General features: G+C 43.6%; 1 protein-coding gene across 6 annotated transcripts in view; it reads left to right on the top strand.

The window, feature by feature from the left end:
* LOC141100392 (RING finger protein 112-like) overlaps positions 1–23,916 on the top strand; it is a 235,905-nt gene that overhangs the window by 176,101 nt on the left and 35,888 nt on the right. For all 6 annotated transcript variants that reach the window (XM_073588856.1, XM_073588853.1, XM_073588854.1 and 3 more), the window contains 3 exons: positions 6,349–6,435; positions 8,168–8,291; positions 9,628–9,761. In XM_073588856.1, the coding sequence (XP_073444957.1) occupies positions 6,349–6,435; positions 8,168–8,291; positions 9,628–9,761 (345 nt within the window). The remainder of the gene's footprint in view (positions 1–6,348; positions 6,436–8,167; positions 8,292–9,627; positions 9,762–23,916) is intronic.

Below are 23,916 nucleotides of genomic sequence, written 5' to 3'. Positions count from 1 at the left end.
AATTCACTGCTTAAAAGGAATGTGTTATCTGAAAATGACACATTACTTAAATCAGGTTTTCACATTAAATTAATTTTTTGGGCCACTTTTTTCCCATATCACAATCTTTATTAAAAAAATGGAAATTGTGTAATTCTCACCATGGCCACTAGGACTTTTTAAGACTCTAACTTCCTATTGTTTCAGGCAATCCATATGTACAGTACATTAGCAGCAATAAACAGACTTGAACCCTATATTTTGTATTCAAGCACCCAATGAGCATGTGCAAAGATCATTGTGAAGGGAGGGGGACTAGGGTCAGCTGTGACATTGCACATTGTGATTGGTGGATCCTCAGTTATCAGCTGGGTACTCTTCTGGTAAAGTAAGAAAAACCCACAATAGTCACTGAAACAACTTCAAACTGACAAGTCATTTTCTATTTATATTTACTCAATATCAGCTAATGAAAATCAGACATTGTTTTTGAATTGTGGTACAACAGAAAAATAAAAAAAAAACTCATGAAAGTGGCCTGGACAAAAATGATGGTACCTCTAGAAAAAAAATGAATCTAATTTAACCATAGGGACATGCTAAACTAAGATGTGTGCTGTAAATTTTCATCATAGACGTCTACAAACTTGAAATCAGTCAGCCTGCCTATTTAACCCTTTCCCGACCTTTGACACCACGTAGGCATCATGAAAGTCGGTGCCAATCCGCCTATGTGGCGTCATGAATTGATAGCCCCCCTGCGGGTCGGGTGACCGGGGTCAATAAAAGGTCACCCGACCCGCACATACAGGACCCTTTCTGCTTCACCCCGGGGGGTGGCTTAGCCCCCCCTGTGGCTACGATCGCTCTGACTGGCTGTTAAAAGTGAAACAGCCAATCAGAGCGATTTGTAATATTTCACCAATGAAATTTGGTGAAATATTACAATCCAGCCATGGCCAATGCTGCAATAGCATATGCCATGGCTGGAGACCGAGATCTGACCCCCCCACACCGACTGACGGGGCAATCGCCCCCCGCCACTGACTGATGGCGCCAATCTGCCGCCACCGTCACCATATGCTCCCCCTCCCCTTCCCTACGCTCTCCCCCTCACCCCCCCCGGTACCTCCAATGTTCCTATGTCCGTCCCGGTGTCCCTCCCGGATCCTTCATGGGCACCGCCATCTTGCAAAATAGCGGGCGCATGCACAGTGCGCCCTTCGAAGATGCCGACAAGCAGATTCATTCATTCATTTTGATCACTGTGATAAACTCTCACAGTGATCAAAATAAAAAAAAAGTATATAAACCCCCTCCTTTATCACCCCCATTAGGGTTAGGGTTAGAATTAGGGTTAGGGTTAGAATTAGGGTTAGTGTTGGGGTTGGAATTAGGGTTGGGATTAGGGTTAGGATTGGAATTAAGGTTAGGGTTGGAATTAGGGTTAGGGTTGTGGTTAGGTTTAGAGTTGGGATTAGGGTTAGGGGTGTGTTGGGGTTAAGGTTGTGGTTAGGGTTATGGTTAGGTTTGGGATTAGGGTTAGAGGTGTGTCGAGGTTAGGGTTGGAGTTAGAATTGAGGGGTTTCCAATATTTAGGCACATCAGGGGGGTCTCCAGACGCGACATGGCGCCACCATTTATTCCAGCCAATTTTGCATTCAAAAAGTCAAACAGTGCTCCCTCCATTCCGAGCCTTGACGTGTGCCCAAACAGTGGTTTACCCCCACATATGGGGTATCAGCGTACTAAGGAAAATTTGCACAACAACTTTGAGGGTCTAATTTCTCCTGTTACGCTTGGGAAAATAAAAAACTGGGGACTAAAAAAATTATTTTTGTGGAAAAAAATGATTTTTTATTTTCCCGGCTCTGCGTTATAAACTTCTGTGAAGCACTTGTGGGTTCAAAATGCTCACCACACATCTAGATAAGTTCCTTGAGGGGTCTAGTTTCCAAAATGGGGTCACTTGTGGGGGGGTTTCTAATGTTTAGGCACATCGGGATCTGCAAACGTAACATGACACCCGCAGATCATTCCATCAAGTTGGCATTTCAAAATGTCACTACTTCACCTCCGAGCCCCGACGTGTGCCCAAACAGTGGTTCCCCCCAAATATGGGGTACCAGCATACTCAGGATAAACTGGACAACAATTTCTCCTGTTTCCATTGTGAAAATAAAAATAGCGGGCTAAAAAAAATCATTTTTTGAGGTGAAAAAATGATTTTTTATTTTCACGGCTCTGCGTTATAAGCTTCTGTGAAGCACCTGGGGGTTCAAAGTGCTCAATATGCATCTAGATAAGTTCCTTAGGGGGTCTAGTTTCCAAAATGGTTTCATTTGTGGGGGAGCTCCAAAGTTTAGGCACACAGGGGCTCTCCAAACACGACATGGTGTCCGCTAACGATTGGAGCTAATTTTCCATTCAAAAAGTCAAATGGCGCTCCTTCCCTTCTGAGCCCTGCCGTGCACCCAAACAGTGGTTCCCTCCCACATATGGGGTACCAGCGTACTCAGGACAAACTACAACAACTTTTGGGGTCCAATTTATGCTGTTACCCTTGGGAAAATAAAAAAATAGGGGGCTAAAAAAATCATTTTTGAGGAAAAAAAATGATTTTTTATTTTCATGGCTCTGCGTTTATAAACTTCTGTGAAGCTCTTTGGGGTTCAAAGTGCTCACTACACATTTAGATAAGCTCCTCGGAAGGCCTACTTTCCAAAATTGGGTCACTTGTGGGGGGTTTCTACTGTTTAGGCACATCAGGGGCTCTGCAAACGCAACATGATGCCCACAGAACATTCCATCAGTCTGCATTCCAAAATGACGCTCCTTCCCTTCTGAGCTCTCCCATGCGCCCGAACAGTGGTTCTCCCCCACATATGGGGTATCAGCGTACTCAGGACAATTTGCACAACTTTTGTGGTCCAATTTCTCTTGTTAGCCTTGTGAAAATAAAAAATAGCGGGCTAAAAAATCATTTTTGAGGAAAAAAAATACTTTTTTTATGTTCGCTGCTCTGCGTTATAAACTTCTGTAAAGCTCTTGGGGATTCAAGGTGCTCACTACACATCTAGATAAGTTCCTTAAGGGGTTTAGTTTCCAAAATGGGGTCACTTGTGGGTTTTTTCACTGTTTAGGCACACAGGGGCTCTCCAAACGCGACATGGTGTCTGCTAACGATTGGAACTAATTTTCCATTCAAAAAGTCAAAAGGCGCTCCTTCCCTTCCGGGTCCTGCCGTGCGCCCAAACAGTGGTTTATCACCACATATGAGGTATCGGTGTACTAAGGAGAAATTGCCCAACAAATTGTAGGATCCATTTTATCCTGTTGCCCAAGTGAAAATAAAGAAAACTGAGGCTAAATGAATTTTTGTGAAAAAAAAAGTACTTTTTTTTTTACGGATCAATTTGTGAAGCACCTGGGGGTTCAAAATGCTCACTATGCATCTAGATAAGTTCCTTGGGGGGTCTAGTTTCCAAAATGGGGTCACTTGTGGAGGAGCTCCAATGTTTAGGCACACGGGCTCTACAAACGCGACATGGCTACCGTTAAATATTCCAGCATATTTTCCATTCAAAAAGTCAAATGGCGCTCTTTCCCTTCTGAGCCCTGCCGTGCGCCCAAACAGTAGTTTATGACCACATATGAGGTATCGGTGTACTCAGGAGAAATTGCCCACCAAATTTTATGATCCATTTTATCCTGTTGCCCATATGAAAATGAAAAAATTGATGCTAAATGAAAATTTGTGTTGGAAAAATTAAAATGTCCATTTTTTCCTTCCACGTTGCTTTAGTTCCTGTGAAGCACCTGAAGGGTTAATAATCTTCTTGAATGTAGTTTTGAGTAGCTTGAGGGGTGCAGTTTTTAGAATGGTGTCATTTCTGGGTATTTTCTGCCATATAGACCCCTCAAAGTGACTTCAAATGTGAGGTGGTCCCTAAAAAATGGTTTTGTAAATTTTGTTGTAAAAATTAGAAATCGCTGGTCAACTTTTAACCCTTATAACTTCCTAAAAAAAAAAAAATTTGTTTTCAAAATTGTGCTGATGTAAAGTAGACATGTGGGAAATGTTATTTAGTAACTATTTTGTGTCACATAACTCTCTGGTTTAACAGAATAAAAATTCAAAATTTTAAAATTTTCACCAAATTTCCGTTTTTTCCACAAATAAACGCAAAAATTATCGACCTAAATTTACCACTAACATGAAGTCCAATATGTCACGAAAAAACAATCTGAGAATCGCTAGCGTTCTTGAGTTATTACCTCATAAAGGGACAATGGTCAGAATTGCAAAAAATGGCCAGGTCATTAAGGTCAAAATAGGCTGGGTCATGAAGGGGTTAAAGGGAGAAAAGTACCGTATTTTTTCGACGATAAGACACACCCCAAATTTTCAGAAGAAACATAGGGAAAAAAAATAATGCATCAAATGGAGGGCCGTCTTACTTTCCAAATTCAGCTTACCGGGGGTGATTGGCAGCACTAGTGGAGGGGGTCACAGAGGGTGTTCGGTGGTCTGGTGATGCTATGACTCCCATTCTAGACTGCTGCGGCAGATTCGGTGGTGCTCGGTCGTGCTGCTGACATTTTGTGAAAGCCCGGAGCCCCCGCACATCCATTGCTGTGATGCGGTGGCCTCCGGAAAAATGGCCACTGGAGGCGGCGCATGCGGAGATTGAGATCAAATTTGGGGGAAAAAGTATGTCTTATAGTGTGAAAAATACAGTAGTCATTGTGTTGTTTAGTATCGTGGTACCACATTGAAAAGGAACAAAGAAAGCTAAAGAAAGAGTTGTCTCAGCAGACAAACATGTTAAAGGTAAAGAGTATAAGAACATCGCCAAACAGCTTGATGTTCCTGTTACTTCAGTTGCACAGAACATGATTCAGAAGTTTATGGGGCTGTAGCCAACCTCCCCGGACGTGGCCACAAAAAGAAAATTGCTGACAATTTGAAAAGGCAGATAATACGAATAGTAACAAAAGATCCTAGAACAACTTCCAAAGAGTTTAGAGGAGAACTCCAAAGTCAAGGTGCATCAGTGTCAAATCGCACCTTCTGCTACTGTCTTGACCAAAATGGACTTTATGGAAGATGACAAGGAGGAAACCACTGTTGAAAGCAAATAATAAAACAGCGAGTCTGGAATTTGCCAAAATGCATATTGACAAGCCACAAAGCTTCTGGGAGAATATCCATTGGATAGATAAGACAACACTGGAGCTTTTTGGCAAGTCACATCAGCTGTATTTTCACAGACGCAAAAATGAAGCCTACAAAGAAAAGAACATTGTACCGACTTTGAAACACAGAGGAGCCTCGGATATGTTTTGGGGCTGCTTTTCTGAATTTGGCACAGGGTGACTTGTATCTGTGCAGGGTATAATGAAACCTCAAGACTATCAAGGCATTCTGGAGTGAAATGTACTGTTCAGTGTTAGAATGCTTTGTCTGAGACACAAGTCATGGGTTCTCCAACAGGGCAATCACCCAAAACACACAGCTAAAAACACTCAAGAATGGCTAAGAACAAAGCATTGGACAATCCTGAAGTGTCTTCTTTGAGTCCTGATCTAAATCCTATTGAACATCTGTGGAAGGAGCTGAAACCTTCAGTCTGGAGAAGGAACCCTTCACACCTGAGACACAAAGAGCAGTTTGCACATGAGGAGGAGCAAAAATACCTGTAGAACTGTGCAGAAGTCTCATTGAGAGTTACAGAAATTGTTTGCAGTGATTGCCTCAAAAGTTTATGCAGCAAAATATTGAGTTAACGGTAATATCATTTTTGTCCAGGCCAGTTTCATTAGTTTTTCTTTTTCTATTGAACCACAATTTAAAAGCAAAAAAAAACAATGTCTGATTAGTTGATATTCAGTAAATTTAAATTGAAAATTACTTTAGTGAGTTTCAAATTATTTCAGTGACCATTGTGTTTTTTTCTTACTTTAACAGAAAGATGCCAACTCTTTTGTCCATGTTTGTACCTGTCATTGTAATCCTGGCTCTGATGCTAATGAAACTGCTGCAAATTCTTCCTGAAAGGATGTGAATTACAAGTCTGCAATAACGCCAATGTGAAAATTGCAAGATTACTAATTTTATATTGTAATATATAGCGATCGTGATATAAAAGCAACCAACTAATAAAATTTGCCAAAAATGTAAAAAAAAAAAAAAACCCCGCACATTTAACACAAAAACTTGATTTAATCAATATCTCATTTTCTGGCAGGACATTCCCTTTAATTTATGGAAATGAAAATCTAGAAAACTTACACCAAAACTGTAGTAAGAATTTACAATGAGATTTCATTTTTGTTTGACAATTTTTTTCTTTTCTTTTATTCCAGTATTTTGACTTCTTGATCCGTAATTGGTATGACGCAAAGATGTGTGGAGTCAAACATGGTGAATCTCATTATAAAGTAATAATTGAGGTTTGTAATTTTATATTAACTTTAGTTTTTATGAAACTTACATTCACTTTTCTGTACAGTAAAATTCCTTTATTTTGCTCTCAAAAAATGTGAATAGTTTAGTATTTGTTTCTAGCGCTCTTCTTGATGATGCAGACTGAGCAACAATCTGTCCTGTTTTAAAGAGAATTTACACTAATAAATTAAGTAGCTTTGTAAAAATTACTTGCAATTATTCTACGATTTCATGTGTACAGCACCCATGCAGATCTGAGTTTGTCTATGGTTAGAGACTTCAGTGTCGGACTGGGGTGCCATGGGCCCACCAGTAACCAAAGCCAGAGGTCCAATTTCAGCCACATGTAAATGTAACAAATTTATATAACAATGAATGGAGTAGATTGGTAAATGAATAAGATGCTGCCATTGTCTGTACATAGTGATTCAAGTGTATAGTGCCAAGTACTGCTCATATGAGAGGGTGGTGGCCCACCGGAGGATTCTCCTGTTCTCCTGTGGTCCAGTCCAAGCCTGGTTACAGTCTACAAATGTACATGTTGGGTACCGATCTATGGAACCATATGTGGGAGATACCGACTGTATTATATAGCCGACATCTGCCTGCAACAGCAACATGAGCTTGCTCCAAAAGCTGTTGCTTAACCATTTAAATGCTGCTGTTATTCACTTACAGGGGTATTTAAGTAGCACTATCACCTGTGCATTCAAATTCTAACTCCCATAACTCAATAGCAGGGGCCTGTGGCTTGTCATGGCAGCAGTGGGTCTCCATAAGATTCCGATGGCTGCCAACTTAGAGCCCCTCTAAAACCCGACCTGTGGCAAAGCTTCATATGAGAATGTAACTTTGGCTACATAGTGCATTACAGTAGAATTTCAGCATATAGAACAAGCGATCAATCAATCCCAAGTTCAAATTCACTAAGGAGATGTAAAACAATAAAATGTAAAAAAAAAAAAAAATGATTTAAAAATATAAATAAAGAGATAAAAGTCAGCAGATTTGGTAACGCCACATCCGTATAAATCCGACCTTTCAAAATAAACAATTAAATTACCCATATGGTATATGTAAAAATGAGAATAAATGGCAAAACAACAATAACAACATCAGCTCACCATGGAAGAAAAAAAAACAAGTCCTTGGACAGCTTCAATGACTGAAAAATAAAAAAAGTTATGGGTATAAAAAAAAATTGCAAAACAAACCACTTTTTTATTTGATTTTTGAATTTTTCTTCAACACTTTTTTTAACTGTTTTTATTACATTACATGGTAAACTGTATGGTTTCTTTCTAGATTACAACTTGTTTCACAAAAAAAAAACAAGCTCTCTTAGGATTAGGTTGGCAGCAAAATAAAAGTAATGTTATGGCTGTTGGAACATGGAGAAAAAATTACAAAGGCACAAGAACGAAAAATTGTCCGGTCATGAATAAGTAAATTCTCTTTTCAGTCTGTCCTCTTCTTTTCGCTAAAATATATTTATTAGATTAGCCAGAAATGTAGAACAGACACAGAGTTTACTTGTAGTCTTCTACTATGGACATGCAGGTCTTCATGGGAGCTACAGACACAATACTGAAGTCAGAGGATGTTGTCCTTGGTGGGATTTGAACCCAGGACCCCAGCGCAGCAAGGTGTCAGTGTTAACCACTGAGCCACTGTGCTGCCTATACATATCATCTAAGTTTCTGACTTTAAGTTCTTTCTATATGTTTTGCTATACAGAAAATGAAGAAAAAATATAAGGATTGCACATTTTTAGAAGTTCTTAAGCAGTGTTCTTCTAAATGCTTCTTGATGCCATATCCAGGAGATAAAATCACTTCCGAGGACACTGGAAGACTTAAAGGTAATTATCATTGCATTGTTTCTCTTCCTACCAATTAAGGGTAGCCAGGGTCCCGGACAGTCACTAAATGTGTCAGGTAACATGTCAAATGATGAAAGGGTGTCATGTGTTAGGTCTCATGATCAACACACATGTGCTTTGGTGCACATTATGCATATTTTTTCCCTTCTGAGCAATGCTATACATAATAAATAAGACACTATGTAATAAGAGATGTTGCAATTCATAACAAGAGAGGAGACTATGTAATAAGTGACAATATGATACCACATAAGGCACAATGTAATAAGGTATGACACTATGTACTGTAAAAGAGGACTCTGCAAAAATGGAAGCACAATTGAAAGATAATAAGGAAGGATTCTATGTAACGAGGGACAGCATACATAACAAGATCAAGATATCACTATGTAGCAAGCGACACCACTAAAACTAAAAAGAGAGTATAATGTGTAATAATGGACAACATGATACAACATAAATTGCTATGTAATAAGAGATGTCTCAATTCATAACAAGAGAGGACCCTATGTAATAAGGGATGACATGATACAAAAGACGCTATGTAATAAGGGATTACACTATATGCTGTGTAACAAGAGAGGACACTAATAAGGGACAACATGATACAATATAAGATGTAATAAGGGATGATGCTATAAAATGTATAACAAGAGAAGACGCTATGTAAAAATAGAAAGCACAAATTCAACTTAATGGTGGAAGGACACTATGTTACAAGGGACAGCATACATAACAAGACGTCACTATGTAGTAAAGGACAGCACTCTTAATAACAAGTAAGTACACTCTATAATAAGGGACAAGCCTATGCAAAATAATGTAATAATGACGCTATACAAACATAATAGATCAGAAAGAAATACAAAAAAGTTGTACATGCCCTAAAATGGCAGAAATAAAAATACCGGTAAGTTGTTTTTTTTTTTTTTTTTCTTTTTAAATACTAAAACATAAAAGGAAAATTATATAAATGTGCTATATCCACAAGCTTACTGACTTGTAGAACAGTTACCATCATTTTTGCTTATTTAAAGTAACCAAAATAAAAAAGCAATTCAGAATTGATTTTTTTTTTCCTCTATCCCACTTGGATTTTTTTTCCTCCAAAAATGCATAGTTACAATTAATCCCACAATATAACACATTTTCTAATTCAAATGGCTATGTTAATTGAAAAGAAAAAAAAAAGTTGATGGATTCTGGAAGGCAAAGTTTAAAAAATTTAATAATGGCCGCATCGCAATGGGGTTAAATTAACCATGTAGTTACCATCTTGCCTACATATTCTACTTATTGTTTGCTAATTTTCTAGATATGAATAAAGAATTCCAGGAGAGTTTGAGAATTTATCTATCAGGTGTAGTGAGGAGAGTCCTTTCCAGTATTGGATCTGCTAACAGTGAAAACACATTATCATGCTCTGATATGGCTCTGAAGATATCAACGGTTTGTATCATAGTTATCTATTACTTACAGAAGAAACTGAATTCACTCATATTATTACAATGTACGTTTGGCAGAAACTTATGATTATTATAAAGGGTCAGAATTCCTGCATTAGAATCAGGAGATGCTCTGGAAGACTGGAGTCATCCATCGATTACATTGAGGACTCTTCGATCGCTATGTTATACCACAATTCCTGTTGACCCCCCATTACTCCGAAAATATCAGGCCAGGCTTTACTCTTGCAAATGTAGCTGTATGCAGAGAGAACCCCAGCTATTTTCAAGTATTTACAGGCCCATGCTTGTTTAGACTGAGAAAGATTTTAGACAAGGATTTGTACAGATTCCCCCTGATCGAAAATCAATGACCTATTTTCAATCTTATAACCCCTTTAACAAGCGGTTAGTTGTCACTTTCCATAAATATATTAACAAAGAACAGCCAGGGAGGGTCACGTAGATCGCACTGTTAGGCTGAGCAATAAGAAATGTTCACTAGTTGCCTGCTCCTGGCCCGATGGATATTGTTCAGTGCGCACTAAAGAAATCACATCAGAGACATAGTCTGATGTAACTTCTCTTGATCAATCTATGGCACAACTCCAAGAGGAAGAGAGAGAGCTTTATTAATCCAAACATAGGTTGTAAGGGGGCTCTATTAGCTCTAAAATGGGAGTGATCGGATGTATTCTATTGGTTATTGGGTTGGGCAGTGAGCTAGTCTGTGGGCGGATCCACGAGGTCATCAGGCTGGGTTGCTCCATGAGGTCATCAGAATGGGCGTCATTGTGGGCGGATCCATGAGGTCATCAGGGTAGGCCTCATCGTGGGCGGATCCATGGAGCACATGGTGTGTGGTGAAACAGGAAATGGCAGCCATCTTTAGTGTCACACTTTGATCTGAAAAAGGTCATGTAAGATGAAATAATACACTTTATGGGTAGTTCCTCTCAATCTTTTATGTCTTGAGGTTAATTAAGTATTTGATCTTAAGGCTTTCCTCAACAGTCCCCCCTAAATACTTTATTAACCTTTTTTCTTGATCCTACCGTGGTTCCCTAACCCATCAGGGTTAAGTGTCACTATGACATCAGAGGCATCATGACAATACGGATGCTATAGACACCAGAGAATGTGTGACCAATTATGGGTATATCAGGAGGTATATAGGAGTGCGCTACCCGCTTCCTCGGGACTTTCCTACCTGCTGGGTCCATTATTCTCCAATCTCCCATCACCATGGTTACAAAGAATACACATGTGACTAACCCTGATGTACACATCCTAGATCTGACCGTCTCATCTGGGAGTTGGAGTCTTCACCAGTTTGAGACAAGTTTTCCCTTGTGGAAAACCTCCCTTTGTAGCTGGACTTTGACAAGCAGCTCAGATTCTGCTCTGTCCCTACCTGTCTGACAAGTTTACAGTGTGAGAGATGGATCCAGGAGGCGCTCAGCAATCCTGAAAAGAAATTAGCACGACAAGCAACATTAAGTAGAAGATTCTGATGATGGAGGCATGAACTTCTTGCAGTGAGAGGGATGTATCCACATTGGTCTTCCTTCAAGTTTGACCGAAGTAGGAGTTGTCAAAAGCACTTGGTAGGGACCCTCAAATCTCAATTACAGGGATGTCTTTCTGATGAACTTTTTTACCAGCATGTAGTCACCAGGTTGGAAAGTATGGGTACCTTCACTGGAATCTGGATCTGGAATGGATGATAAAACTCGTGCATGTGTTAGTGACAGTTCTTTAGTAAGGGCAATGACATAATTTACAAGAGTATCACTTCCTAAGGCTAGCTGTTGTGGAAAATATTGACCCAACCTTGGAGGCCCCCAAAAAGAATCTTGTATGGTGTGAGTTTAGTGGGACCATTTGGAGTGTTTCTGACTGAGTATAAGGCAATGGGCAAAAAGTCTGTTCAAGGAAGTCTGATATCCTGACTGGCTTTCAGTATTTTATTTTTCAAGGTGGCATTCAGTGTTTCTACTTTTCCACTACTCTGAGGGTGGTATGGAGTGTGTAAACCCAAATCAGCCCCTACCAATGTCCATATTTCCTTAGTCAGTGCTGCAATGAATGTGGTTCCTTGGTCACTCTCAATTACCTCTGGGACCCCATATCTGCATACTACTTCAGTCATCAGTCTCTTAACAGTCACTCTCGCAGTCTTGTTGGTTACTGGATAGGCTTCGGGCCATCCTGAGAACATGTCAGTCACTACCAGTACATACTCATACTTCCCTACTTTCTTCATTTGAATAGGATCGATTTGAATTCTCTGAAAGGGATAGAGAGTAACTTTGTGAGGCGGTGCTGGATTGCATGTTGCACACACAAGGCAGGACTTGCAATATTTTTGGGTGACAGTAGCGATCCCAGGTGCCATAAAAGTCTTGCATATCAAGTCATTAATCTAATTACGGGGTAGACAGATCTTTTTTGTTCATCCTCCAGACTCCATCTTCATCCTTTTTAGCTCCTCCTCCTTGCCACAACTTCTTTTCATCATCTGGTGCTTTGTCTTGATGTAGATGGATAAACCTCATAAGAGAGCATTGAGGCCCTTCTTCAGTGTCAATTGACACGTACACCATTGCTTTCTCTTTCCCAAATGGATCTGCAGCATAAGTTTTTGCTGTTTTGTCAGCGAAGTTCCCCCTTGCTTCTGAAGAATCCAATCTCCCATGAGCTTTGATCTTGATCACTGCAACCTCCGAAGGTAGATCTAGAGCGGCCACAAAGTTCTTGTATGGAGCAGCATATTTTACAGGAGTTCCACTGGACATTGGGTATCCTCTGGCTGCCCACATACTGCCGAAGTCATGAGCCACTCCGAAAGCATATCTTGAATTTGTGTAGATGTTGACCACCTTCTCCATCGCTTCTTGACAAGCCAGTGTCAAAGCCTTAAGTTCCGTTTCTTGTGCAGACATGTGCGGTGGTAGGGATCCGGCTGAGATGACCTGGTCATGTGTAACCACGGCATATCCCGTATAGAACCTTCCTGTTTCATCTGCAAATCTGGAACCATCAGTGAAGAACGTCAGGTCAGCATGTGGGAATGAGTCTTCAGACACATTTTTCTTGGAGGCTGCTTCTTCCTGAATTTGTTCGAGACAGTCATGATTCTCTGAGTGTGTAAAGGTGTCTTCACCGAGAGCATCAGTATCATCATCCACATCCCCCCTGGAAAGAGGAAGCAGCGTGGACGGGTTGAGGATGGTGCAGCAGATAAGAGTGACTTTATCCGGAATCAAGAGGGAACATTGAAGTTTCATATGACGCTGCAGCGACAGGTGATTAGGTTGGTGTCCTCGAACAGCCCACCAGATAAGCCTCGCTAGTCTCCTGCAGGGCCATCACCACCGAGCTCTGGAAGCGCAGGTCAGTCTTGAAGTCCTGGGCGATCTCCCTCACCAGGCGCTGGAAGGGAAGCTTACGGATCAGCAGCTCGGTGCTATTCTAATAGCGGCGGATCTCACGGAGAGCGACTGTTCCTGGCCGGTAACAGTGCGGCTTCTTCACGCCACCAGTGGCGGGAGCGCTATGCCTGGCGGCATTAGTGGCCAGCTGCTTGTGGGGAGCTTTCCCTCCTGTGGTTTTACGAGTGGTCTACTTAGTTCTGGCCATAGCTCTGTACAGAAGAGAACAGATGTAGTCACTTGTGTATGAGGAGCAGGAGGAGGCAGCAGTCCTGGAATGAGGGGCTCTATTTGGGAAACTCCAATATCATGGGGAAGTCCAGGTGATGCAGGCAGTCTTAAAAGCTTTAACAATCCTGTCCTCATTACTAATTAACCGATTTCGGAGAGGCAGCAAATGCTTGGGGGGGCTACACTTGTTCATTATAATTCCAACAATTTTTCTTGCACATACATGAACAGGGAAACCGAAAATGCCAACACCAATAGCGGGAATTGTCAAGGTCTCAATCTGCTCACTAATATTCGCATACTCTAAAATGCAGCTTATTTATTGTGCGAAGTTGTTGAGCACTAACGTCTGGATGAATACGGTGAAAAGTAGGGGTCACAGCGTGTATGATCATTCTACATGGAAGATTGCCAGATTTATTCACCGCTATGTCCCCAACAGCTTTCTGATCACGTGACTCAACAATGATTCGACTGTCAGCTTGAATAGTCGCCCCTCCTGCTTCCACTATAGTTCTAGCCACACCTCCAATGTGCTCTAACCGAGAATTGGCAGCATTAACAATAGCGTCAGTTTCCATTATTGTTATGTCACCCTTTCCCACCACTAATAAGGGTCCCTCAGGAAGTTCTTTTTCAAAAATAGGTTGCCAACATTCCCTCCCCTTTGTGCTTCCTGTGATGTTGGTATCCCCCTCCCAGATTGAGTCCCCCCTTGATACAGTTGCCACTGTCCCGTACAGGTGTGCGCTTGGCTGCGAGAGAGGCTATGAGGTACTAGGTATAGGGTTAGGTAGACCGCGTGAGAGTGCTGTTGTAGCGGAAGTATTGGGAGGAGAGATTGTTGCTTGGAGTATCTCATGTGGGTGTGCGGTTAAATTGTCAGTGGAAGTGACAGTAGGAAAGGTCGGTGCCAGGAATGTTCCAGGTGGATGGATTGTTGGGTTCACCACAGGGGTGATAGGGGAAAAGGTCGGTGGCCCACTGGACCCCATTGTAACAGGGAACATGGGTAAAGCCTGTTTACTTCCCGAAGGAATATAGTATTGGCCGTTAGTGGTCATTACTGGGTAACAAGGATTTGGTGGTGTGGTGTGTAACCTTAATCTAAGATGTTCATCACCGGAAGTTTTGTGTGCCTTCCAGAGCCAGTTTTAGGCAAAGTTTAAAATGGGACCCCGAATGCTCACATATTGCACATCACACAGAAGCATTTCGGTTGTAGTTACGTGCGCTGAGTTCAGGCCGCTAAATGAGTGTGATCAACAATATTGAAATCGTTCAACACTTGTTTCCCGGCCTCTTTCCACCATCTGAGAAAGAAAGATGGGGACAGAACAATATGTCTCCATAAAGTATCATGTTAGCAGCAGCACATCTACAGTTTACACCGGCGATGTGCTGCTGAGAACAATGATTTCTGTTCCGGCATAAACAATCCAATCACTCGATGAATATGCAGCATTTTGCCTGTTTAGTATAATACACCCCATAGTCCTCAATATATTATAATGTGCACCACATTCCTCCATATTGTAAAATGCATACCCCATAGTCCTCCATCTATAATAATAAATGCCCTAAGCAGCTTCCGGTTGTAACAACTTCCGTCCAGTTGTAACCGGTGACGTCACCGCACACCTCTTTCCATGTTAACCCTCAACACACCACTCCTCCTCAACACACACACTCCTCTCACCTTTCACCATCTCCACTCATGTCCACTCACTCTTTCACTCCACATACGACCCTTTCTCTCACTCCGTCTCTCATACTCACGCCGTCATCGCCGCTGATCCCCGATCCCCGACATCTTCCGCCGGCCCCATCCTGGATCCAGACGTCCTCCACGCCGGCGACATGTTCTTGCGGTGACGCCACTTTGGATCGGCGAAATCCCGCGATAGTCAAGATGGCGTCGCCGCAAGAACATGTCGCCGGCGTGGAGGACGTCGGGATCCAAAATGGCGTCGGTGAAATCTCGCGAGATTTCGCCGACGCCATTTTGGATCCCGACGGCATCCACGCCGGCGACATGTTCCTGCGGCGACGCTATTTTGGATCGGCGAAATCCCGCGATACTCAAGATGGCGTCGCCGCAAGAACATGTCGCCGGCGAGGACGATGTCGGGATCCAAAATGGCGTCGTCGAAAACTCGCGAGATTTCGCCGACGCCATTTTGGATCCCGACGTCGTCCACGCCGGCAACATGTTCTTCCAGCGACACCATCTTGAGTGTCGCGGGATTTCACGATACTCAAGATGGCGCCGCCGCAAGAACATGTCGCCGGCGTGGACAACGTCTGGATCCAGGATGGCGCCGGCGGAAGAAGATGTCGGGGATCGTGGCGCAGCAGCGATGACGGCGTGAGTATGAGAGACGGAGTGAGAGAAGGGGTCGTATGTGGAGTGAAAGAGTGAGTGGAGATGGTGAAAGGTGAGAGGAGTGTGTGTGTTGAGGGTTAACATGGCAAGAGGTGTGATGCTATCGCATCCTCCCGATGCGATAGCATCGGGCCATAATCTAGTATAGTATAATACACTCCTGAGACCTCCATATATTAAAATAAACTCCTCAGTCCTCCATATATTAAAATACACTGCTCAGTCCTCCACATATTGTAATACACTCCTTATAGTGCTCCATATAGTATAAAGGCACCGCCATAGTCATCCATGTAGTACAATTCACTACCCATAGTATAATGCACCCCATAGTTCTTCATATATTATAATGTATTCCCCATAGTCCTCGATACAGTATAATGCCGCCCACATATAGTATAATGCAGCCACCTCACAGAGTATAATGCAACCACATCCGGAGTATAATGTAACCCCCCATAGAATATAATGCAGCCCCCCTCATATAGTATAATGTAGCCCCCTCATAGAATATAATACAGCCCACCTCCCCATAGAATATAATGTAGCCCCTTGTAGAATATAATGTAGCCCCCTATAGTATATAACACAGCCTCCCCCATAGAATATAATATACCCCCTATAGTATATAGCACAGCCCACATATTATATAGCACAGCCACGTAGTATATAACACAGCCCACATAGTACATGGCACAGCCCACATAGTATATGGTACAGCCTGCATAGTATATAGCACAGCCCACGTAGTATAAAACACAGCCGTGTAGTATATAGCAAAGCCCATATAGTATATAGCACAGCCACATAGTGTATAGCACAGGCAGCCACGTAGTATATAACACAGCCCACGTAGTATATAACACAGCCCACATAGTATATAACACAGCCCACATATAGTATATAGCACAGCCCACATATAGTATATAGCACAGCCCACATATAGTATATAGCACAGCCCACATAGTATATAGCACAGCCCACATGGTATATAGCACAGCCCACATGGTATATAGCACAGCCCACATAGTATATAGCACAGCCCACATGGTATATAGCACAGCCCACATAGTATATAGCACAGCCCACATAGTATATAGCACAGCCCACATAGTACATAGCACAGCCCACATAGTACATAGCACAGCCCACATAGTACATAACAGCCCACATATAGTATATAGCACAGCCCCCATAGTATATAGCACAGCCCGCATGGTATATAGCATAACACACATAGTATATAGCACACCCCACATAGTATATAACACAGCTCACATACTATATAGAGTAGCCCACATAGTATATAGCACAGCAACATGGTATATAACACAGCCCTCATAGTATATATCACGATATACCCAGCCCACCACTCCAGGAGTAAGCAGCACTGAACATGAGCTCCTGAATTTTCATCACTTTATACCTTGTAATGAGGAAACTTTAGGACACAACCTGGAAAAATTCATCCCCGTTGAATACAGAAGTGAGCAGGACGGAGCCGGACTAAATATTTTTATGAAAAAGGAGGAAAAATAAGTTCTAAAGGACAAAACAAGAATCTCCTGGAGGACAGACAGCAACCACCAGGCAGCACCAGGTCTGACATCCAGAGGACAGCAAGCACCCTCAGGTAGGATCATTCTCAGCCTCACCATACTCAGAATCTTGCTAGAACTTAAAACTATCAGAAATAAGAATTAGAATTATAAAAATGGAAAATGTTAATTTGGAACAAGGGAAACTGAACAAAGTAAATGTTGATAGAGAGCCAGAGACACAAGGCAGCAGGGGGTCTAAGATCCTGGAGATAACACACCCTGAAGGGCAGAAGAACAGTCATACAAAAAAGCCATAAAAACTGCCACAATTAGAGAAAACCCAGAGACGCTCTATGCTGACTTTACATCTAGTGAGGAAGATAAAAGGAAAACCAACGTGTTATTCTTCACAGAGCATCTCCGGGCCTGGCACACCGCCCTGTGCAAGCAATATCAATATACAACCAAGTCTGATACCAATAATGGCCAGCAGAATAGAGTCAGAAACCATAAAGATGACAAGTGCAGCTCACTCACCATCACTCTGTACAACAGTGGCACCGTCCTGGTGCAAGGGACTGAGGACAATCTGGAGCAATTTGAAGACAGGTTCCCTCATATTAAACTCCAGGCCCAATCCCACAAAGAACAACAAACCCCAGCCACCTCTGATGTCCACACCATTACAGCCACCTCTGATATCCACACCCCTACAGAGACATCCAGAGACACCACTGCCCCCAATGCTTCACACCCCTCACCCCAGGCCCTCAGAGACTGTTTATCTCAACTAGAAAGAGAATTTGTACAATTTAAGGAAGAACATCTGAGAAACACTGGTGATAGTGTAATAATGGCCCGGATTGGGGGGTGGTCCACTGCTTACCGCAACCAGACGACACAGACACCAGACGGAGGCAGATTTTGGTTGCAACAGGTCAGAGTTTATTGGCCGTCCTCCTGATGACCGTAGCTATACTCCACAGCTTCTTTACAGCTCTCCGTATTCAGGCCCGGGTACCTTCACCTTCCTTCATTCGTAGTGACGTTCCTCGTGGATCTTTCGCTGGGGTTGCCCTAGGCCTATCTACCGCCAGCGCTTCACCAGTCCGAGGTCGTCGTCCAATCGGTACCCCCGGGGCCTCGTCTGTACGGCCGTTCTTTGTGTCAGGGCCACCCCCCTGTCTGTCTCTTCCTATCAGTCCCCTGGTCGAGCTCTCCACCGTTGTCAGTCCTCCGTACTGAGTCTTCTCCTCCTGAGCTCCTCCCGGGACTAGCCTAGCCTGGAACCCTGTCCTGTCCTATTTATCCCCTTCCTCGGGAATTTCCCTCCTGGGTTCCTGTCTCCCCGCCCCCCATGACTAAGGCCTGTTTCACACTTCAGTTTTTTTGTGTCTGTTAAAATCCGCCAAAATGGCGGAAAGCGGATCCGTTGGTAACTGATGTGAACGGATGCCACCGGACCGTTTTTTTGACGGATCCGTTGAATGAAGAATTTTAAAGGAACCACATCCCGGGGAGGGGAGAGAGAGAGAGAGAGATTTCTTTCTGTCTGCCAGAAATGATTTCAGGGTTAAATTTCTCCCTGACTTCATTCCTCTGGGCATGCGCTCTGGAAAATGCGGATCCTGCAGCAAAAAAAATGTTGCAAGGTCCGTCCAGGCATGTCGGCGGACACAAAAAATTTGGCGGATCCGCAAAAAAACGTATCCAACGGATGGCCATCCGTCAAGATCCGCCGGTAATGCAAATCAATGGGGGAAAAAACGGATCCGCCAAAAAAAATGGCGGATCCGTTTTGTTTTTTTTTAAACCGGCGGATTTTGACTGATGGTCAAAAACGGAAGTGTGAAACAGGCCTAAGCGGTTTCTAAAGCCCTAAGCTGCTGTCAAGTCCTGAACTACACTCCCCCCTGCCATCTTTTGGTCAAATCTAGGTACTGCACTCCTTTTCCATCTTCCCCAGCTGTTTCCCTTCCGTCATTACAAACATCCTTCTGGCCAAAGAGCTGAAGGACATTGTACTAAACAGAGACCACCCTAGGCCTGGAGCCAACACCAACCAGAATCCCATGAAAAGACCCCCGACAATAAGAAGGAAAGAAACAATTATATCAAAGGAAGCTGAAAACATACATCCTCACCCAAAATTGGACCATCAGAGGAGGAGACCACCATGGAGGAGTTCACCGACCTCACACAGAGACATACAGAGCAGAGACATACAGAGCAGAGATATGGAGGAGATAAAGACTCTACTCAACACAGTGTGCAGGAAATTAATGTGACTGGACGGAACCAACACCATTAATAAATCAGTCAGAGATCCGGTGTGTCCTACACAGCCATACTCCTTACAAGGTATATACACCCAAGAGGTTTAGAAAAATTACCTCACTTACAATCAGCAGCTGGAATATTCAGGGTCTCAACACCTCGGCCTTTGGATGTAAAACAAATGACCCTGACTTTATATAAAGACTGAGAAATATAGACAGTCAGATCCTCATGGAAACATGGACAAGAGCCGAAAACGAATCTCTGGTGCCCATCGGATACAGGGAAATCTCTGTCCCTGCCCTGAAAAATAAAAACATCAAACAGAGCCGGAGCTCAAGAGGAATACTGATCTGGTATAAAGAGGAGCTCCACCAGTACATCAAACTGGTGAAGAGAGGAGGCAGCCACATATGGATCAGGATCAGCAACTCCATCCTCACCTCTCAGTCTGATGTCTATCTCTGCACCACCTATATACCACCACCAGAGTCACCCTACTTCAATCCAGACTGCTTCGAGATCTTACAAAGAGAAGTCGCCCACTATCAGGGCCTGGGAAAAGTTCTCATCTTTGGAGACCTCAATACAAGAACAAGGAGAGAAAACTGGAGTGCCCCGCGGGGCCTGGGGGTACTCGGTACCGGGCCCGTCGACTTCAATGGGGGGCGGTGTCACGGCGGCGGCGGCGACCAGGTCCATGGCCCAGGGGCGTCCAGTAATAAAGTAGGGGAAAGTTGTGTGGTATTTATGTGGTGAAAATGAAGATAAAGTTTATAGATGGTTAAATACGTGACGCCACCTGTGGTATTCTGGTCAGAGGTGACCAGCGCTGCGGTGTTGTTCCCCTGAGACTGTTGGTGTGTCGCAGCTGAGGTGAAAATAGGTCTCCACAGGTAGAGCAATAGTCCCAGGGCAAAGATGTTAAATTAATAGTCAAAATGGCTGCGAACGTTGGGGTGCAGAGAAATGAGAGGAGGACACAGAAAGGTGCAGTTTCTTTACCTTTTACTGGCAATTGGCTGCAATCTGGAGTACCACATACAGGTGATGGAATGTGTCTGGCTCGCCTGGAGGCATTCAGGGGATCCACCTTGCCAGGTGGGGATTTAGGACCTTCCTTCTGCGCTTTGTGTATGGGTCTCAGCTGTTTATAACTATGCTGCGACCCTCAATTGCGTGATGATTTCACTAACCTGTACGGCTGTCAGCGTGAGCCTATTCCACGGGTACCGTCCTTTTCACCATCGGCCCCGGGCTCCTTACCCGCTGCCGTGCCCTCAGGTGTTCAATCTCGCACAGAAATTTACAATTCCCTGTACTTTCAGATTCGGCGGCAGGACATACAGCTCCTGTCCGCCCAGGACTCTGATGTCCCTTTTCTCCCTATTAGCGCTTCGCTCAGGGGTCTGCTATATGTAGTATTTTAGCTTTCCCAGTGCCTCTCCATCTCTGTTCATGTCCTTTTCCTTCTTCACAGATCAGCTGCCCCTCACCAGCAGCTTACAGATCAGCTCCCTGTCTTCAATTGACAGGATCTTCCAGAAAGATCTTTATACCTCACGTTTTAACTGCCCTGTCATTTGCTCACAGCTGCCCTCATTTCCATGACAACTCCCTCAGCTGACCTCTAGCTGACTCACCAACCCCCTCTGCTGGCCAGAATTTATAAGGCAGCTCCCTTTTCTGAACTGCAGCAGGAATTGTGATTTTTAATCTGTTACCTGGCATAGGGGTCCCTTTTCTGCCTCCAAGCATGACTTCACCTCTTAGAGGGAGGCAATGTCACTGTGACAACCGGACTCTGGGGTGTCACAAAACGACTTCCTGACCACAGATGGGAACATCTACATATTTTGAGCAGAGAATGACGGCCAAGACTCAGTAGTCACAGAGAGAAACAGCTATGACAGTACAGTCAACAAAAGTGGTAAAAAGCTCCTGAATGTATGCAGAAGTTTAGGATTTCATATCCTTAATGGACGAACCGAAGGAGACTCCTTAGGGAGGTGTACACTAAACTCTCATGTAGGGAGAAGTGTAGTAGATTATGCCATTACAGATATGAACCTGGCAAATATCAGCGCCTTCATAGTCTCCCCACAAACGCACCTGTCAGACCACAGCCAATTTCTTCTGTACTTGAAATCTACAGAGAAACCATCCACTCAAAAGCCATAGCAGAGTGGCCTCTTCACCCGCCCTCCATCCTATAAATGGCACAAAATGTCGGCATTAAAGTATAAAGAGGCTCCCAGCAGACCTGAAATACAGCGGATGCTCCACCATTTCTACAACTACGAGTACCAGCCTAACCCAAAGGGAGTGAGTCAAGCTGCAAAAGACCTCAACAATATATTCTATGCAATGGCCAGACTGTCCGACCTTAAAAAAGTCAACTACAAGAGACCAAAAGAAAAACAGATCAACGGATGGTTCGACAGAGAATGTAAAGCCATACCGAAGACCCTGAGAACAGCCTCAAACAAGAAACAGAGACCCCAACCACCCGGGTCTGAGGGAAGCCTATGAAACCATACAAAGGCAGTACAAAACCATCCTCAGGAGGAAGAAGCAGAGTTACATCTCCACCAAACTTAACCAACTCAAAGATGCCCTCCAAGACAACTTCTTCTGGGAACTATGGAACAACATGGGCACAAAAGACAAGAAAAACAACATCCATATCCAAAATGGCAACATCTGGCTCCAATACTTCAGAGACCTCTATAAAGACATTCCAAAGGAAGAACTAAGCCAAGAACAGGAAAGCATAATGGCAAAACTAAAAGCAATGGAGGAAAAAGTAAAATTTTTTAAAACCCTGTGGATGCACCTATTTCTTTACAGGAAGTAGCAGAGAGAATCTCTTCCATAAGATGTAGAAAAGCCGGTGGCCTGGACGGAATCCTACCAGAAATGCTGAAGTACAGCCCACCAGAAATACAGGCTGCAATGGCTAAACTCTTCAATATTGTGCTAAGTGCCGGCTACTTCCCTCGTACCTGGAATCAAGGCCTCATCACACCCATCCACAAGAATGGGGACAGGTATGACCCAGCCAACTACAAAGGCATATGTGTCAGCAGCAACCTGGGAAAACTATTCAACAGCATCCTGAACAAGAGGATCCTCAGTTTCCTCACCAAGCACAACGTCCTCAGCAAGAGCCAAGCAGGGTTCATGCCAAACCACCGCACTACTGACCACATCTACACCCTGCACAGCCTCATTCAGAGACACGTCCACAATACAAAGAACGGGAAGATATATGCCTGTTTCGTGGACTTTAAAAAGGCCATTGATTCGGTGTGGCACCCAGGCTTATTCCTGAAACTGCTGGAGAGCAGAATAGGAGGAAAGACCTACGATGTTATCAAAAGCTCCTACACCGAGAACCTCTGCAGTGTGAGTGTGAACGGCAGAAGAACGGCCTATTTCCAACAGAGCCAGGGAGTCAGACAAGGCTGCAGCCTAAGCCCAACGCTCTTCAATATTTACATCAGCGAGCTGGCTACCGCTCTGGAATCTTCCACAGCACCAGGTCTCACCCTCCACGACGTGCAAGTGAAATTCCTGCTGTATGCAGATGACCTGCTGCTTCTGTCACCAACCGAGAAAGGCCTCCAAGACAACCTGAAAATGTTAGAGAAATTCAGGTCCACCTGGGCACTACCGGTCAACCTAAAGAAAACCAACATCATGGTGTTCCAGAAGAGAAAGAGAAAATCAGACCAGCACCCTTCATTTGTCCTCAACAACTGCGCCCTTACAGGAACGGACAAATATACCTACCTCGGCCTAGAGATTCACCGGTCAGGGAGCTTCAAACAAGCCATAGAGACCCTGAAAGACAAGGCATGCAAAACCTTCTATGCCATCCGAAGGAAACTCTATCATCTGAAGCCACCAGTGAGGGTCTGGTTAAAAATCTTCGACTCTATCATCGCCCCAATCCTCCTGTATGGCAGCAAAGTCTGGGGTCTTCACACCTACCCAGACTGGTCAAGGTGGGATTCAAGCCCAACAGAAATATTCCACCTGGAATTCTGCAAGCACCTTCTCCAAGTCTATCGGAGCACCTCCTACAGTGCTTGCCGGGCCGAGCTGGGCAGATTCCCTCTACACCTAACGGTTCTAAAGAGGGCACTGTCATTCCGGGCTCACCTACGTAGGAGCAATCCAAGCTCCCATCACCATAAAGCCCTGACACATGTAGGTGAAACAGAAAAACCAGGACCCTCGGAACAGCTCACCCAAACCCAACCTGACCAGAACACCAATCACAGC

The sequence above is a fragment of the Dendrobates tinctorius genome, unplaced genomic scaffold, assembly GCF_039654945.1.
Source record: "Dendrobates tinctorius isolate UK_male_01 unplaced genomic scaffold, ASM3965494v1 ptg000104l, whole genome shotgun sequence".
Classification (NCBI taxonomy): domain Eukaryota; kingdom Metazoa; phylum Chordata; class Amphibia; order Anura; family Dendrobatidae; genus Dendrobates; species Dendrobates tinctorius.
Note: the sequence above shows the minus strand (reverse complement) of the source record. Positions and strands in the feature narration are given on the sequence as shown.